General features: G+C 39.6%; 2 protein-coding genes and 2 long non-coding RNA genes across 16 annotated transcripts; 3 read left to right on the forward strand and 1 right to left on the reverse strand.

Moving 5' to 3' along the window:
* Positions 1-1,400: 1,400 nt before the first annotated feature.
* On the reverse strand, positions 1,401-9,990 carry pnpla8 (patatin-like phospholipase domain containing 8). The gene is made up of 10 exons (XM_018685186.2): positions 9,854-9,990; positions 7,467-8,606; positions 7,225-7,374; positions 6,982-7,133; positions 6,607-6,701; positions 6,328-6,499; positions 6,128-6,185; positions 5,764-5,958; positions 2,830-3,025; positions 1,401-2,658 (listed from the first exon to the last, which is right to left on the reverse strand). Exons 2-10 carry the CDS (start codon positions 8,424-8,426, stop codon positions 2,384-2,386), a joined length of 2,253 nt encoding a protein of 750 aa, XP_018540702.1. The 5' UTR covers positions 8,427-8,606; positions 9,854-9,990; the 3' UTR covers positions 1,401-2,383.
* Positions 8,722-9,502, forward strand: akap14 (A-kinase anchoring protein 14). Its single transcript, XM_018685188.2, has one exon. It carries the CDS (start codon positions 8,847-8,849, stop codon positions 9,366-9,368), a length of 522 nt encoding a protein of 173 aa, XP_018540704.1. The 5' UTR covers positions 8,722-8,846; the 3' UTR covers positions 9,369-9,502.
* Positions 9,991-10,166: 176 nt separating the features above from the next.
* LOC127143531 (uncharacterized) lies at positions 10,167-15,468 on the forward strand. The gene is made up of 4 exons (XR_007815047.1): positions 10,167-11,283; positions 13,069-13,726; positions 14,298-14,747; positions 15,132-15,468. It is a non-coding gene; the product is annotated as an uncharacterized LOC127143531 (long non-coding RNA).
* An 820-nt stretch (positions 15,469-16,288) lies between these two features.
* On the forward strand, positions 16,289-18,126 carry LOC127143549 (uncharacterized). Of its 13 annotated transcripts, none has more exons than XR_007815078.1 (4): positions 16,289-16,401; positions 16,468-16,581; positions 16,658-16,733; positions 17,247-17,730. It is a non-coding gene; the product is annotated as an uncharacterized LOC127143549 (long non-coding RNA). The 13 variants fall into 13 exon arrangements; XR_007815087.1 differs by lacking the exon at positions 16,289-16,401 and adding an exon at positions 18,005-18,126 and having other exon boundaries at positions 16,410-16,581; positions 17,247-17,672; XR_007815084.1 differs by lacking the exon at positions 16,289-16,401 and having other exon boundaries at positions 16,410-16,581; positions 17,247-17,454; positions 17,493-17,730.
* The last annotated feature ends 445 nt before the right edge of the window (positions 18,127-18,571 follow it).

An 18,571-nucleotide genomic window follows, 5' to 3' on the forward strand; every position in this document is an offset into this window, starting at 1 on the left:
GCAGGATACTGATTGCAAACTTAAACACTTTTTTCTGCAATTTCGACTGGCAAAACCCTGCTTACAGCAGCAAAGTAAAAGAGGTCGATTGTGTAACACACGTCTGCCAGATCAGGGACAATTTTAGGCAAACGTGGGCACATATACATTGAGAAGATTGTAAACGAGAGGGGAACTATGATGGTTGCTAGGGAACACCATAAGACCAGACAATCCAATTCTGCTAGAGGAGAAGGAGGAGGAGGAGGAGAGACGGACAGCTCCTGCCACAACAAGCAACTAATAGCGCAGTGGTATGAACTCTAAATACACACTTATGTGTGTGTGTGTTTCCCACACCATCATGTAAAGCCTGGCAGACTTCACTTTACCTTGGCGCTTTGGCCTGCTTCATGAACAAGCAAACTGCCAACAGGATGAACATCGCCAGAGTGTGTTAATCTCACTGTCTTCACTGTCTGTGTGTTGTCAAAGACGCTTAGTCTCCACACAGTCTGACAGAGACTTAAAGAATGTTTTGTGCTGTGTTTGATTCTCACAGATACCTCTGTATTTAAAGCTTGTAAGATTTGCAGATGCGTTTGTGGTTATGTTTTTAATTTTCATACAGCTCCAGCTGGTCAGGCAACGAAACACACAAAGTTAAAAAGGGGCATTTTCCAGCAGTATCTGACTCAAAACTGGGAAATGATGATGAAAATACAGCTTGACTTGACCCTCTGTGTCTGCCAGGGAGCTGGGGGCATAAATATCAACACTTTTGATATGAGCATGCATTGGTGTATGTGCCCTATTAGATTTTACAAAGCTGGAAAAGACACTGTAAAGTCTTTAAGGTTCTGATTTTAAGGACTTCATTGCCTACCTGTGCATCAGGAGTGTTTTTATGGTCTGTAATACCAAAACTCAAACTACAATGAATGCTATTCCAATTCCATCTGTTCCTAAGAGGTAGTTACAGGAAAACTGAAACATGTTTTTAGCCGTACTACCAGTTTGACGTTTGGGTGAAGCTTACTGTGGTCAATCTATCAGTCGAATCAGTTGTATGACTGACAGGACTCTGACATGTGTCATTGCTGTGGAGGTTCGTAAGCATGGATCCTTGTGGCATATTGTTCACGTTGATTGGGGTAACGACGGTGTGACTGGGAGGAATGACGCGATGGAATTTCAGTGGATCTTCAATGGGATCAAAACAATAAAGCAGAAAATCAATGTTTACAATTGGGGAAAAGAGCAATTCATCATAGGAAGACAACTGGCATTCCTTTGTGGCAGCTCTATTGTGGGGGCTCTTTGTGATGTGTGTGTATGTTTGTGTTAAGTATGTAAAAGCAGATAAACATAATTATATTATCATCCTACTAATTTTAAAAAAGAGCAGATTTGTGTCAAGGTTTTGAAAACCAAGCTTTATTATTTCATGACACTTTTTTTTTTTTAATTTTCACATTCCACAAACGAATGAGGAAGGGAGGATGATGTAAAATGTGTGTCAAGTTTATAAAGTGTAGAGCAACAAAAGCCGGGATTGTAGAATTCAGGCTTTGGCGAGGTTCAAGGCAAAAGCTTCACACTAACTGAAGGGCCACAATTCATTGCTCTAAGAAGAACAAAGAAGAGCATGCTGTGTGCTAAGAGGATGAAGTATCAGAACAGATTTCAGTGTGGCTGCAGGTTCCATTATAGGACACTGTATTTCTTTTAACTTATTCTTAACTTCTGGCAATAACACTCATTAAGAGTTCACTATTACTTCCACTATTATTAACATTTTCTTGGTTAAGAATTATATTTTACAAAGTGCATGAAGTCTTCGTTCTGTACAGTGTTAGAAATAGGCAGTCATGTTTATGTTCTCACTGTGCAATCATGTATCAATTACATTTAATGTATTCAAGTTACCGGAAATGCAAAAGACCATTAATCTTCTTTACAAAATAACCACACATTGGCATTAATTCAGGTGTCAGCACCAAACTGCCGTCTGTGAGCATTCCAAAATCAGTAAACCCACACGTCCAGCCATTTTAAAATACATACATTTATGAACTTATTTACACATGCATCTCCTCTGATCAAGTGTTGCTGAATTCTCTCTGTCTCCATCAGACATATTCTATCTCACAAATAATAAATCGCATTTGTAATTACACACTATTATTTATAGTACTGTCTTCATTTTTATGAATAATCATCTTTTAGTGTTAGGTGGATGATGATCAAAACATGTAAACATTTAGTATTTCATTTCAGATTTCCTCCCTTGATGCTTAAAAATGTGCCCGGTTTGATCCCTTTCAGGTATTGGGAGTTTTTACACTCCGCTTCTTCTTACCTTAAAATCTCTTTTGTGGTCACACTGTCGTCAGGCTAACAACTACAGCTTGGAGACAAAGGGGAGGCCCTCGTACATGTCGGCCTTGAGCTTGGCCCACTCGGCCAGTCTCTGGATGGTGCTCTTCTCCTGGCCCAGCACGCTGGCCGCCTTCCTCAGCTTGGCCTCGTTGCGCTCCAGGTAGCGCTCCCCCTCGCTCTTGAGGAAGTTGAGCTTCTCCACGCGGCTCTCGTTCAACGGGATGTCCTCGCTCATGTAGGGGTTGAAGCGGAAGTAGGTGTCGGGAGGCAGGAGGGCGTCCAGCATGGTGTGCACCTCTGAAACAAGGATGGAGAGGCAGGGGGTTTGACTATTAAAATTTGATGCTAGCTGCAGACTTGTTTTAATTCCAAGACCACACTGAAGGTGAGGACCTGCTGCCTGTCATCTGTGGTGTATAAACCGTGTGGGACATCAAATATATACAAACAGCATTCTGGTGGTCTTACCCTCGGTATCTGTGGCGCTGCTGATCACATGGGTGAGCTTGGTCTTCAGGCTTGTGTAGGTTGTGCTGTTCTTGCCCACCGTCTCATAACGTCCGGTGCCCAGAGACAACACACACTGCAGAGGAGTGTTCGGCCACAGACACTTACACTCGTGGATGGCCAACGCTGTGGGGTTGTTTATCAGAAGTCCTCCATCCTAAAGGAGAGGAGAGACACCTTCAGCATCGCCTCAGTCAAATATGTTTACTCAAAATCACATAAAAGAAACTTTGTGCCTATGACATGTTCCTCTAGTTTGAATATATTTGTTGTGACAGCCTGTAGGGGACAAATGAGGTGAAGAGGACAAGCTGTCCCAGAGCTATACAGCTTCAGGCCTGAGGAAAAGAAGCTCCTGGGCCAGAGACATGCTGTGCTGGCAAACAGCACTGTTTATCCAGAAGTAAAAGTAAAAAGGAAAAGCAGTGTTTTTTGCAACTATCAGCAGCTAAAATAAGTCATTTTAGGTCATTTGGACCAAAACTGACCTGTAAAAATACCTAATAGGCACAACACACTGAATTAACATACTGCATTTTAGTATTCTAATCCTGACTGGCTTCATTTAGAAACCCATCATTAATTATTTGCTTGCTTTTTCATTACACATGTGCCATCATCTTCACTAATAAATGTTACCAGATCCATGAAAGTGTTGCTGACCTAAATGATGCCGACAATGAGAGAAAAAGGGACAATCAGGCTGAATGGACGCCTGGACCGATTTAGTGCTAAACACTCTTTTCTAAGTCTCTCCCCCTGGTCCAGTGCTGGACCATATCCAAGCACTCCAGTGCTTTTGGCTAGGATTAATAGAGATGGAGAGTGTGGCACACAAGAGGTTTGACACTCCCTTGCACAGCGGGGGTAAAGGTCATTTCCGCGCCTCCAGAGTGGGTGGGCAGGAGAAAAGTGTTTTAAAAAAATGAATCCTCTATTTTCTCTGGTCAAAACCAAACAATATGTGGTGTTAGAAAACTTATTTTGAATTCAAATACCTGTCTATGGATGACTAGTGCTCTCCCCCACTCCACTCTAATGCCTTGGTATCATTATAGGACAGTACAGCATAAAACACATCATTCTTAGTCTTATTATGAAGCTGCTCTATCCTCAGCTGTACCCCACTGAAACAGCAGAACACAGCTCACACTCTTGAGACTGCAGGTTAATTACACAGCTGCTCCTCAGCTCTGACCCTCAACCTATGGTCTCACCTTAACTGAATGAGCACATGAGCACTGAATGCAGGAAAATCAGAGGGTGTGATTGTATAGTTTAATAACAACTGACTGGTATCATAAATATCTGTAGCTCAGGGAGAAATATTTAAGTTTTACCTCACTGAGTCTGTGAATGTGTCTCTCCACTGTGTGTATATGTATTTTTGATGCCCTGCAATGGCAGAATTCTCCTGAGAAATACCGCTGCTAGTGCTGAAAACTAGAGTAGGAGTGAGACCGGTGGGTGGCAACGGTAGCTCAAACTGTTGATAAAAAAGCTGTGCGGCACCAGGAGGGATGTGGAGAACAACACTCACACTTACAACTCATTCACTCTCCATCTTTCCATCCCTGCTGTCAGCCCCAAATCCAACTCAAAAGCATATGAAACAAACACACAAAAGCACATTATATAAGAAAACAGAAATAATCACCACTTCTGTCACAAGTTGAGGTCATATCCAAATCACATTATCTACAATAGAGGCCCTCACCTCATGGTGGTCTGGCTGTGAACAGCTTGATTTCTAAAAGAATGACTGTTATTGGCTTTCAAAGAAGGAATACTATGCTGCATGCTAGCATTTGAAATGCTTAGGAGAATCAAAGCTTAGGTCAGTAAACATGCAAAGTGGGATTGAAGATTAGAATCTGTTATTGACTACAACATTGCAAAGGATTGTCTGCCACTGGACTTGTGCTTTAGGAAATGACAGGGGAGAAAAATACGAGGCTAATTTAGCTAAGTAGGTTAGCAAAATGAAGCTAAGCCTTGAGCATAATTGCTGCCCATAAAGAGCATCTAAAGATATCTGGCCTAATAATCAAACTTCATAAAATTACACATTAAAACAACTCTATCTGAACAGCTCCCAAAAGGCACACCCACAGCTTTATGAAAGATCATAGTGGAAGTAACTAAAATGCATTAATACTTCTTACATTATAGTCATCAGATGTTTTTAATCCAGAATGATTTATAATCAACAGTACAAGAATATTCACTGACCTTAAACTTAATCTGCCATTACTGAACCTAATAATTAATCCTCTCCTCAATTCCTGTCTGTCTGTGAGACTTAACAGAAAAAATGACATCATACGAAGGAGCTCAATATATATGTAAACCACAAAAATGGCACTACTATGTATTCTGCCCATTTTGAACCTCAAAAATCCTTTCAGACAGTGGCGGTGATAGACAGGAGCCCTGTTGAATATTCCCTTTCATGGGGAAATTAAAAACTCTTTCCATTTCCCTCGAGGACGGCAGGCTGAAGTCACAAGAGGACAAGGCCTTTGATGTTTAGGGGCACAGACCAGGTCCAAAGACTCTCTCTCTCTGCCTCCATCTCCTTCTGTTCACTTTCTCTCTACCTCTCAGATGCTTGACAGCCAGAGGAAAGGCTGGACCAATTAGGGGACTGGCTTCAAGGTTAAGGGTTTGGAAGAGAGAAACAAATCCACACACATATCCTTGATGAATACACAAAGAGAGTGCAGTGCAGTCCACAGTGCCTCTGTCCTTGGCACCAGTCTTTTAGGAGATGCAGCATCATAGTGGAGGTGTATTGATTGGTTAGATTTCAAGGAAATGACATTCTCATGCTAATCTAGGGCTCTCAGAGATCACCATGGCAATCTCCAAGTTCTCTATTGTTTCACATCATACCTGATGAAGGTCTTTTCCCAGGACAAATTCCTGGAAGTAGCCCGGGGCGGCAGACGAGGCCCTGATGGCCTGCCACATCTTGTGTTTGCAGTCTCCGGGGTAGTGGGATCTCACTCCTGGCATGAGTCTGTAGTTCCTGAACACATAGGCCTTCAGAGGTAAACCCCTGTTCACAATGGTGCTCACTGCTGCCACCTGGTGGACAAAAAGAAGCATGCCAGGTCATTTGAATTTTTTTACACTTGATGTTTCCCTGTGCACTTTCTGAACAAGAAGTATAAGCATGTGTGTGCATCTCTGTATGTGCGTATAAACACAGTTAAGATTTGTCTCAACAGTGTAAAGATATAAGGATGTGACTAACTTTAGGGCAGTGTGGGTTCCTGGCACTCTCAATCATACACCCGTCACCCATCCGTTCCCTGGAGAAAACACAAAAGGAGATTGTAGAAAAGGAGAAATTAGATTGACCCTGCACCAGTCTCTTTGAGTTGATTATGACAAACACTATAGAGATGATATAATTATATAAAAACATGGGATGAAAGTGTCCTGCAGACTAACTTGAGGATGTTTTCCCAGATTTCACTGTCATAGAAAGCATGGCTCCAGCCCATCTTGACAGTTCCAACGATGACGTTTTGTTTGAACACATCCGAGCCCAGCTTCCTGTACATCTCCTCACACTCTTCCAGGGGGATCTGATAAATTCCCAACATGAAGGCCAAGATGGCACCTTATGCAAAGGAACAAGAATGGTGTGCAGAGGGCAGCTTATGTTAAATCACATGTGAGATCAATGAGGTTAAAGCTTACAAAAGAGTCAAAGGAAAATAAATGTACCTGTGCTGACTCCACAGATGTAGTCAAAGAGCTGGTGGACTCGTTTCCCAGTCAGGTTCTGTAATTTATGGAGAGTCTGCAGGGCCAGCAGACCCCTGTAACAGAGTTATGAGCTTTATAGAACAAAACTAGTAAAAATGCAGCTTATTTTATTTAAACCATTAAACACGTAAAGGCAGTCGTTTGACCTGTGATAATAGTTTCTGGTTTGTATTTTTCTCCAGGGCAACAGAATCACAGAGTAGTTTTAATAGTTAATAGTTAGTTGTCAGCATCTTTTCTTCACATCATCAAATGTTAAAGCAGGTTGTGTCATTTTAAGTATTGTAGACCTGTTTTTATATTGGAAATGTCCAAAATACTTTAAAGCTGCACCTTGTTCCCCCTCCATCGATGGCCAGGACCCGAATTCCTCTGCCTTTGACTGGGTCAGTGTAGCCAACCACAGCCAGTGCTTCTCTCACAGCAGCCTGAAGAGGAAGGTCTCTGGCTTGGCGCAAACGCAGCAGGCAGGGCAGCACGCTCTCCTAAAGTTATACACAGTTATACATGAGCATTCTGACCACTACACTTCCAATTTCCCACTTAGAACTTTAACGTTTGAAGATTCACACTAACCTTGATAGCTACACCTCGTGTCTCTGGGAACTCCAGGAGATGATAGCTGAGCTCCTCCACTCGAGTGGTGAGGAGTTTGACATCAGTGACCCTCTGCAGGCCCTTCACCAGAGCTCTGGTCCTGTTGTCTACACTCACCCTGGCTATTATCTGACAAATACATAGCATGAACAAAACATTAGAACCATTTTTTAATATATATAAATGTAAGGCCTTTAACACAGTCGCACAAAGCACCTTACCTTCTGCCTTTGAGTCAACAGCTGTTGCTTCGCTTTCTCCTCTTCACTCTCTGTCTTCTGTCCTGCTTTGTCTGCAGAGGGCTCTTCCACAGCAACTGCTGAAACCTTGTCTTTCTCAGCTGCTGCGCTTTTGGAATCACCTCTGAATTTGGGGACCAGTGGTGCAATGTAACTGCCAACAAAGGCCTGAACGCTGGGCCGAGGGTAGGACAGATAGTGGGCGAAGCCTTTTTTAGTGGAGGTAGTAGGGACAGGAGAGGGTTGAGATGCATTTTCTGTTACAGGGCTGTCAGAGGGGGACGTCTCTACTGGAGGACTGAGTGTTTCTGATGGAGAGGGAGGGACAGGGGAGGTAGCTGGTATTTCAATACTCTTAGCCTCTGCCACTGGAGACAAAATGGGAATGTGGTCCCCGGTTTTCGGAGGAGCAGGATGAGGAACAGGCTCAGGAACAGGATCATTCCCTCCTCTGGGCTGTTGCAGGAGCCTGTTCTCTCCATCTTCTCCCTGTGTGTTGGTGCCAAAGTAACTATTGATGTGTTGAGCCAGAGTTTTGTAGGTCTCATCCATGTTGGTTGAAAGAGCTGTGGGGTGAAACAGCTGCATAGTTTGTTTTGCCACTGTGGTAGACGAGCCTGGTGCAGACACATTTGCAGCTGAAGCGGAACCAGATTTCTTGGTGGCAACAAAAGGCTTTTCTGTAACCTGGTGCAACTGCTTGTCAGACTCTTCCTCTGCTGTGCTCTTCTCACCTTCTTCCTTTTCTTTCATGGTGGTTTCAGGTGGTGAGGGAGTAGCTGTATTGTTTGAAGTTAAGGTCTCTGCTTTGAGCGGAACTTTTTCCACATGGGTGCTGTCGATTACAGCGCTACCAGGCTTGAAGCGGGAGAACTTTGAGATGAGGTCTGTGCTGCCTACTGCCTTGGTGACGCTGTCGAGTGTAGTCCTGATCCGCGACATGCGTCTGCTCACTGGAAACAGCAGTGGAGAACTTAAGGTTAATCAGGCGACTGGATGATGCTTTAATGCCTGGTTAAAATAATGCAGCATTCTGACAGGCTACAAGCCGTATGCTACAGGGGATTCGGTAGAAAATCCATTTTGGAGGGAAAGTAGCAGCAATGCTTGTTGCACAGTTTCCTGTAAAAAAAAAAAAAAGATGAAATGCAAATCAACACAAGAGACGATGTGCACAAAAAATACAAAACAAAACACTCTCTATACTATAGGAATCAACTGTTACCCTGCAAGTAAAAAGACGGCCAACAGAGGGCCCTATTCTGTCTCATTCTGGTAACCATGGAAACTCTTAACAACAAAACAAATGACAACAACTTTCACAAAATAAAGTTTCCTGTATGCTGATCGGTGGAGGACAATATGGAAGAGAACAGATTATCAGCTAATGTGAATTTTACAGCAGAGTCAGCTCATCTTGTAAAAACCCTGCTGTACAAACACCGCCACACTATCACGACGGAGCAGGAGGAGAAGTGTCCTGACACTGGAATGAGGAATGTTAACTGGGTTGCCACCAAAGACTTCACGGTGGAATTGGGGAAAAAGCAGATTGGGGAGTACATCCAGAGCTGGGAGGTGCAGCCCTGCTGGCTTTACAGTCTGGATTTTCTCTACAGGACCGAGGAGGAGCATCACACTTTCTACCATTACCGGGCCCGCTTTAGCACCCCGACCTCGCGGAAGCCGATCCAGGGGACGGCAAGTGTCTACTTCGTCGTAGACGTGTCTAAAGTTAAAGCCCAAACTCTACCCGTGGAGGTGCTCTTCGTGGTGGAGTCAAACAGGCTGGTACACACGCCAGGGAGGACGAGGTTCAGAGAGAAGTGGCTGGCGGATGTTATTGAGAGTAAAGCTTTGCTCCAAAAAGCTGTGCAACTTTGAATGGATTGATATTTAACACCGCCGAGCGAAGTTACATCCAGCTAATAAGTGTGGACTTTACAATCCACACGGTGGCTGTGGATTTCCCGTTGCTCGAATTAACCCACTTTGAAATAAAGTACCTAAACATGAAAGTAACTAGCTTGCTGCCAGTTTTCATTCACTGCCTCTAGCTTCTGTTTTGTTGGACCTCATACTTACTGCAACGTTAAATGTTGGCTAGGTTCAAAACTGATTCAGACGTATTTAAGGCTGTGACGCTGTTTATGTTAAATAACATGCTTATTTAAAGCAATAAACACACCAAGAGCATAATGTTTGAAAGCTAGCTTGCTAAGGAGACAGCTGTTAACTGTACATACAGCAAAACGTTCACTAGCTAACATCTAATTAGCCGCTGCTAGCCCCATTAATGAACGAATGGCGTATTGACACTTTATCGATTTTTACACAATATTGTATAACACACAAAGTCCTCTTCTTACCTTATAGATCATAGATCGTTTATTATGTCGCCGAAATATTTCATTCTATGTGGTTCTGGTTAGAAAAAATAAACAGGAAGAGGACAGGAAGTGACGCAGGTTGTCTGTACATAGACTGTGTGGACCATGGATGTATTATTGGAGCATGGATACCGGATCGAAAATGGCGCCCATTCAATCCTATTGGAGTTGCTCGCCGAGCGCACACGCCGAAAAAGTGAGAACGGTTCCGGGTTTACTTCCGCGTTGTGCGGCCCACGGAATATGCGCAATAGTGTTACTTCCGTCATGCCAGTTCATCCATTGTGTCATACTAGCGGACTTCATGGCTGTATAATAAAACTTCAACAGCACTAACCTGGCTTAAACCATACATGTTTTTGTGCACATGACAACAGCAAAAACAGTGAAGATATGTTCCAAAAAGTAAGACTAGGTTAATTCGTGTTGAGCATTAATTTATTTGTGATGTCATGTGTAAAACGAGTAATCATTTAGTAGTAGTAAAATAAGCATTTTTTAAATTATTATTATGAGAAAGTGATATTGTGTGTGACACATAACTATACCTTGGCAGGTAAAGTTACTATTAAGACTACAAATAATTTCTTAACTTTTTATATTGACAGGCATTTTGACAAGATGAGAGGTTCAATGAACTTAAGTCACCACAGACTGTATATATATAAAAACACTGCACAGATCACATAAACTATCACATATAAGGTAAATGACATACAAAATTAAAATACCCAGAGGAAAACTTATGGTGGGGGTTATGAAAAGCCACCTAGTGTCATATGACTGAATTTTTATGAGGCTAATATATTGGTAAAAAACACAATTAGGTTTGAGACCAAAGGCTAAAAGTGACTGATAAATGCAGCGTGGCATTTCTGGGCTTTTGAAAAGTTTTAAAAATATAAAATACGAAGAGTGATAGTTGACTTTGTTGATGGCTAGAGGTTTCCTGTCAATAGTTTTATAGGCTTTTCTTTTACAATGGCGGCCTATGGGGAAAATGCTTTTTCGTTGCTGTACCTGGAAAAAAACACTGTTGCAAGGCTGAGCGGCGGCACCGTGTCCAGTTCTTATGATACACAGTATGATCCAGACCATATCGGTATCCTACCTTCCGCCCTAAAAGACCAATCAGAGGCAGCTGCTAGCCGGAACAGAATCACTTGGCCAATTGGCGTCCTGTCTGCCGTGTCCCCATTGGCCAGGACGTCTGGGAGGGGAGCGCGGGGAGGCGGAGAAACGTAGTCGGAAAGCAGATTTAAACTAATGTCAGAACCATCACCTCGGTTTGTCAGTACTGTTAGGAAACTCAATTACCGAAGAAGCCTGGGTGCTAAAACAAGCAGTGGATCTGTTTTTTTTGGCGAACACAAATGAGGCTGGACACTGAATACACCTGCGGCGCGAAGGTAAGGCTAAGGAGCGAACGAGCTAGCGGCTAGCGTTAGCTTCAGTCTTCTCTTGTAATGTTTTAAAATCTTTTGACCGTATTTCAGACAGACAGAATCGACAGAATCACTTGTCGCTTAGGTGACTCTATCATGTCGTTGGCATTGTTTTGTGTGGTCATTTTGTATTATATCGCGTCTGTAGCTGGCTACTTTACACCTGGATGTCAGCAATAGTATTAGCAGCGAGCAGTAACATTAGCCTTATCTGATTATAATATCTTTGAGACTTTTTCTCCCATTTGTCGTTGTTTTTATCTGCGTGGGTTAAAGTGTGTTTGTGTTTCTGTGACTAGCCCCCTGACATGATTCCATGATGTCTGATTATCATGTCGTTCTGATCATTTTGCGTCTTTACTTGTTATTTCAGTTATTTAGTTATATATAGTAGTTATTTTATGTCTATTTATGTTCAGCTTCTTTGTCTCTTTGTGGTCGTTTTTACTGCGTCTCTGTAGTTCTGTGCCCATTCCCGATAATTTTCATTTCTTTGAGGCCATTTTTTGATTCATAGTGACAGTTAAGCATCTCATTATGATTGTGTCATCTAGGTTTTATTGTCTGTCTGTCTGTCTTTGTAGGTTTGTGGCTATAATCTGTCCATAGCTATCTGTTGAACCACAGTTGTATATATCAGAAGAAATTTGTTTGTGGTGATTTAATACTTAAGTCATTGCTCCTCCACAAGTTTAAACCTCGAACATTTTAGTTACTTTGTTTTTGGTTCATGAGGACATGATGCTTTCTCTTGTTATACGTGACAGTAAACAGCCCATTTTCTGAAACACTTTTCTGATGTTTGGAGAATGTTCTGGTTCAGCTGCAATGATTAATAACTATTAGGGATTTGACGATACACTCAGCTCACAAGAATGAGACAAGATGAGATTTTTATTTTTTTTAATTTATTTTATTTAACCAGGTAAGTCAGTTGAGAACCAGTTCTCATTTACAATGACAACCTGGGCCAGAGGCAGCAAAGACAACATGAAACGTACATTAATACATGTATGGCAATGAGTCAAGTTTACAGAATTTATATCAATTTTACACAATTTCATATAAAAAATTTAAAATTATAATATGTACAGTATAACAGAGACTCTGATTCTAACTTTTTTAAGAAACTTCAATGATGTAACAGGAAAAGATATTTTTTATTTGTTTTAAATTGATTGGCTGTCGGATTAAAAAAAAAGGCTAATGCCCGTATGTTTCAAAATGCAGAATATTGGCGCCGATAATCGGTCTGTCCCTACTAAGGTGTCAGAAACTGTCAAAATGTTTCATAGTATAGTAGGGCCTCAAAAAATGTGAAAATATGTCATAATATAGTAAGACGTGAAAAAATGTCACAAAAATTTCATAGCATATTAAACTGTCAAAGGTTGAAGTTTGAAATAATGATTCTGTATGTGACCGCCTGTGGTGGAAGAAATGCTCAGACTTAACTGAAGTATAATAAACAACACAACTTAAAATCCTGCATTCAAAGATTTACTTAACTGACAGTGCTTATTATTGTTGTGCAGTTCACAGTAACATACATCAACATACATCATACATCTTTTTCCCAAGTATTTGTTGTTGTTGGTTCTTCAGGAGGTCAACAGTTCATTTTCTGAAACAGCCCTAGCTGTAATGTTGAATATTTTTATGTGTTTTCATGATTAAACTGTTGATAAGAAATAGGTAGTAGTGTATTGATCATTTTCCTTTGTATGTATGCTCTTTGATTTCCTCCAGGTGTCACCACTTCGTCCACAACATCGTCCATGATTGCTGAGACATTGTCCGCGATCAGAGAGACATTGTTGAGGATGAGGGAGACATCGTCCACGATCAGAGACATTGTCCATGACTCGTGGTGACTCGGTCCCCGATAAGTCGGCATTGCTGGCGTTCAGAGAGACATTGTCAATGATCGTAGGGACTTTGTCCATAATCTCAGAGACATTGTCCGTGAACGCAGAGACGTCGTCCACAATCGCAGAGACATGGTCCATGATCGGAGAGACATTGTTGAGGATGAGGGAGACATCGTCCACGATCAGAGACATTGTTCGCGATCGCAGAGACCTTGTCAAAGACGAGAGAGACGTTGTCCATGATCAGAGACATTGTCCCATGCTTCGTAGAGCTCTGTACAAGAATCGGTAGAGACACTGTGGTTCCTCGATTCGACGGCATGACCGCGATCATGGAGACATTTGTCGATGATCACAGAGACAGCGTCTATGATCTCAGAGACATCGTCCACGATCATAAAGACATTGTCCATGATCACAGAGACTTTGTCCATAATCTCAGAGACATTGTCCGCGATCACAGAGACGTAGTCCACGATCACAGAGAGTCTTCGTACAATGAAGAAGTTCTTTGAGACCAGGACAGAGGCCTTCAGGTAATTCACAAACAGCTTTACATCAACTGTCCAACACAGAGCACTGACATTAAACTGTTTATGTTCAGTATTCAGTTTATCAGAAAAGTGTAATAATAGACGTAATCTGCAATATAAAGATAATGTATAGGTAATCTGTATAAGTAATGTAAAACTAATTAGCAATAGCAGATGTAACATTTAATAGTGAAAGTAATCTGTTACTAGATGTAGTTTGCAACAGGAAGCATTATCTGTAAATTTAGAAGTAATATATAATGGTAAAAGTATTCTAATGTTAGAGGAAACAGTATGAATAATATGTAAATGCAATGCAGAAGTAGTAGTAATCCAAATTGAAGTAAAAATGTCACATTATATTGGGGCATCAAAAATGTCATAGTATAATATGTGGTCAAAAATGTCAAAAAAACGCCATAGTACAGTAAGGTGTCAAAAATGTTTTGTTAAATGTTGTGTTTCAGCTGTAATGTTGAATATTTCTGTGTTTTCATGGTTAAACTGTTGATGAGGAGTAGGCAGTAGTGTATTGATCATTTTCCTTTGTATGTTTCTCTTTGATTTACTCCAGGTGTCACCACTTCATCCACGACATCGTCCACGATCACCGAGACATGGTCCATGATCGGAGAGACATTGTTGAGGATGAGGGAGACATCGTCCACGATCAGAGACATTGTCCACGATCGCAGAGACCTTGTCAAAGACGAGAGAGACGTTGTCCATGATCAGAGACATTGTCCCATGCTTCGTAGAGCTCTGTACAAGAATCGGTAGAGACACTGTGGTTCCTCGATTCGACGGCATGACCGCGATCATGGAGACATTTGTCGATGATCACAGAGACAGCGTCTATGATCTCAGAGACATCGTCCACGATCATAAAGACATTGTCCATGATCACAGAGACTTTGTCCATAATCTCAGAGACATTGTCCGCGATCACAGAGACGTAGTCCACGATCACAGAGAGTCTTCGTACAATGAAGAAGTTCTTTGAGACCAGGACAGAGGCCTTCAGGTAATTCACAAACAGCTTTACATCAACTGTCCAACGCAGAGCACTGACATTAAGAAAAGATAATCCTTTATTAGTCCCACAATGGGGAAATTTACATTATTGCAGCAGCAGATAGAAAAAGACCCGCAATGCAGAAGTAGTAGTAATCCAAATTGAAGTAAAAATGTCACATTATATTGGGGCATCAAAAATGTCATAGTATAATATGTGGTCAAAAATGTCAAACACCACAGTACAGGAAAGCGTCAAAAATGTTTTGTTAAATGTTGTGTTTCAGCTATAATGTTGAATATTTCTGTGTTTTAATGGTTAAACTGTTGATGAGGAGTAGGCAGTAGTGTATTGATCATTTTCCTTTGTATGTTTCTCTTTGATTTACTCCAGGTGTCACCACTTCATCCACAACATCGTCCATGATTGCTGAGACGTCGTCCGCGATGAGAGAGACATTGTTGAGGATGAGGGAGACATCGTCCACGATCAGAGACATTGTCCATGACTCGTGGTGACTCGGTCCCCGATAAGTCGGCATTGCTGGCGTTCAGAGAGACATTGTCAATGATCGTAGGGACTTTGTCCATAATCTCAGAGACATTGTCCGTTATAGCAGAGACGTCGTCCACAGTCGCCGAGACATGGTCCATGATCGGAGAGACATTGTTGAGGATGAGGGAGACATCGTCCACGATCAGAGACATTGTCCACGATCGCAGAGACCTTGTCAAAGACGAGAGAGACGTTGTCCATGATCAGAGACATTGTCCCATGCTTCGTAGAGCTCTGCGCAAGAATCGGTAGAGACACTGTGGTTCCTCGATTCGACGGCATGACCGCGATCATGGAGACATTTGTCGAAGATCACAGAGACAGCGTCTATGATCTCAGAGACATCGTCCACGATCATAAAGACATTGTCCATGATCACAGAGACTTTGTCCATAATCTCAGAGACATTGTCCGCGATCACAGAGACGTAGTCCACGATCACAGAGAGTCTTTTTACAATGAAGAAGTTCTTTGAGACCAGGACAGAGGCCTCCAGGTAATTCACAAACAGCTTTACATCAACTGTCCAACACAGAACACTGACATTAAGAAAAGACAATCCTTTATTAGTCCCACAATAGGGAAATTTACATTGTTGCAGCAGCAGATAGAAAAAGACATAAATACAAATAAAAACAGCATCAAAAACCACCGAAAAATGACAAAGTATAGTAAAGCGTCAAAAACTACCAAAAAATGTCATAGTATAGTATGGCGTCAAAAAATGTTGAAAAATGTCATAGTATAGGAAGAAGTGAAAAAATGTCATAGTATAGTAAGACATAAAATGTCATAGTATAGTAAGACATGAAAAAATGTGAAAAAATGTCATAGTATAGTAATGGTGTCAAAAACCACCAAAAAATGTCATGGTATAGTAAGGTGACAAAATTCATCAAAAAATGTCATAGTATAGTAAGACATGAAAAAACGTGAAAAAATGTCAGTATAATAAGACATGAAAAAACGTGAAAAAATGTCATAGTATAGTAAGACATGAAAAAACCTGAAAAAATGTCATAGTATAGTAAGACATGAAAAAACGTGAAAAAATGTCATTGTATAGTAAGACATGAAAAAACGTGAAAAAATGTCATAGTATAGTAAGGTGTCGAAAAATGTGAAAAAATGTCATAGTATAGTAAGACATGAAAAAATGTCATAGTATAGTAAGGCGTCAAAAAATGTGAAAAAATGTCATAGTATAGTAAGGCGTCAAAAAATGTGAAAAAATGTCATAGTATAGTAAGACATGAAAAAATGTGAAAAAATGTCATAGTATAGTAAGGTGTCGAAAAATGTGAAAAAATGTCATAGTATAATAAGACATGAAAAAACGTGAAAAAATGTCATTGTATAGTAAGACATGAAAAAATGTGAAAAAATGTCATAGTATAGTAAGACATGAAAAAATGTGAAAAAATGTCATAGTATAGTAAGGTGTCGAAAAATGTGAAAAAATGTCATAGTATAGTAAGACGTGAAAAAATGTCATAGTATAGTAAGACATGAAAAAACGTGAAAAAATGTCATAGTATAGTAAGACATGAAAAAATGTGAAAAAATGTCATAGTATAGTAAGACATGAAAAAATGTGAAAAAATGTCATAGTATAGTAAGACATGAAAAAACGTGAAAAAATGTTATAGTATAGTAAGACATGAAAAAATGTGAAAAAATGTCATAGTATAGTAAGACATGAAAAAATGTGAAAAAATGTCATAGTATAGTAATGGTGTCAAAAACCACCAAAAAATTTCATGGTATAGTAAGGTGACAAAATTCATCAAAAAATGTCATAGTATAGTAAGACATGAAAAAACGTGAAAAAATGTCATAGTATAGTAAGACATGAAAAAATGTGAAAAAATGTCATAGTATAGTAAGACATGAAAAAATGTGAAAAAATGTCATAGTATAGGAAGAAGTGAAAAAATGTCATAGTATAGTAAGGTGTCGAAAAATGTGAAAAAATGTCATAGTATAGTAAGACATGAAAAAATGTCATAGTATAGTAAGACATGAAAAAATGTGAAAAAATGTCATAGTATAGTAAGACGTGAAAAAATGTCATAGTATAGTAAGACATGAAAAAACGTGAAAAAATGTCATTGTATAGTAAGACATGAAAAAACGTGAAAAAATGTCATAGTATAGTAAGGTGTCGAAAAATGTGAAAAAATGTCATAGTATAGTAAGACATGAAAAAATGTCATAGTATAGTAAGACATGAAAAAATGTGAAAAAATGTCATAGTATAGTAAGGTGTCGAAAAATGTGAAAAAATGTCATAGTATAGTAAGGTGTCGAAAAATGTGAAAAAATGTCATAGTATAGTAAGACATGAAAAAACGTGAAAAAATGTCATAGTATAGTAAGGTGTCGAAAAATGTGAAAAAATGTCATAGTATAGTAAGACGTGAAAAAATGTCATAGTATAGTAAGACATGAAAAAATGTGAAAAAATGTCATAGTATAAGACATGAAAAAATGTCATAGTATAGTAAGACATGAAAAAACGTGAAAAAATGTCATAGTATAGTAAGAGCGTCAAAAAAATGTGAAAAAATGTCATAGTATAGTAAGACGTGAAAATGAAATGTCATAGTATAGTAAGACATGAAAAAACGTGAAAAAATGTCATAGTATAGTAAGACATGAAAAAATGTAAGTAATAAGAAAAATGTGAAAAAATGTCATAGTATAGTAAGACATGAAAAAACGTGAAAAAATGTCATAGTATAGTAAGGTGTCGAAAAATGTGAAAAAATGTCATAGTATAGTAAGACATGAAAAAATGTGAAAAAATGTCATTGTATAGTAATGTGAAAAAATGTCATAGTATAGTAAGACATGAAAAAATGTCATAGTATAGTAAGAAAAAAATGAAAAAATGTCATAGTATAGTAAGACATGAAAAAACTTGAAAAAATGTCATAGTATAGTAAGACATGAAAAAATGTGAAAAAATGTCATAGTAAGAATGAAAAAACTTGAAAAAATGTCATAGTATAGTAAGACATGAAAAAATGTGAAAAAATGTCATAGTATAGTAAGACATGAAAAAATGTGAAAAAAAAAAATGTCATAGTATAGTAAGACATGAAAAAATGTGAAAAAATGTCATAGTATAGTAAGACATGAAAAAATGTGAAAAAATGTCATAGTATAGTAAGACATGAAAAAATGTGAAAAAATGTCATAGTATAGTAAGACATGAAAAAACTGTGAAAAAATGTCATAGTATAGTAAGACATGAAAAAATGTGAAAAAATGTC

Source organism: Lates calcarifer, linkage group LG18, assembly GCF_001640805.2.
Source record: "Lates calcarifer isolate ASB-BC8 linkage group LG18, TLL_Latcal_v3, whole genome shotgun sequence".
NCBI lineage: Eukaryota > Metazoa > Chordata > Actinopteri > Centropomidae > Lates > Lates calcarifer.

Excerpts from the sequence above, each read along its gene's own strand:
- akap14 (XM_018685188.2), top strand. The coding sequence starts at position 8,847 with ATGGAAGAGAACAGATTATCAGCTAATGTGAATTTTACAGCAGAGTCA.
- pnpla8 (XM_018685186.2), bottom strand. The coding sequence starts at position 8,426 with ATGTCGCGGATCAGGACTACACTCGACAGCGTCACCAAGGCAGTAGGC. Across the intron at positions 6,702-6,981 it reads ATCGATGGAGGGGGAACAAG|GGGTCTGCTGGCCCTGCAGA; the intron begins GTGCAGCTTTAA and ends ACTCTGTTACAG. Across the intron at positions 6,186-6,327 it reads ATCTGGGAAAACATCCTCAA|GGAACGGATGGGTGACGGGT; the intron begins GTTAGTCTGCAG and ends TGTTTTCTCCAG.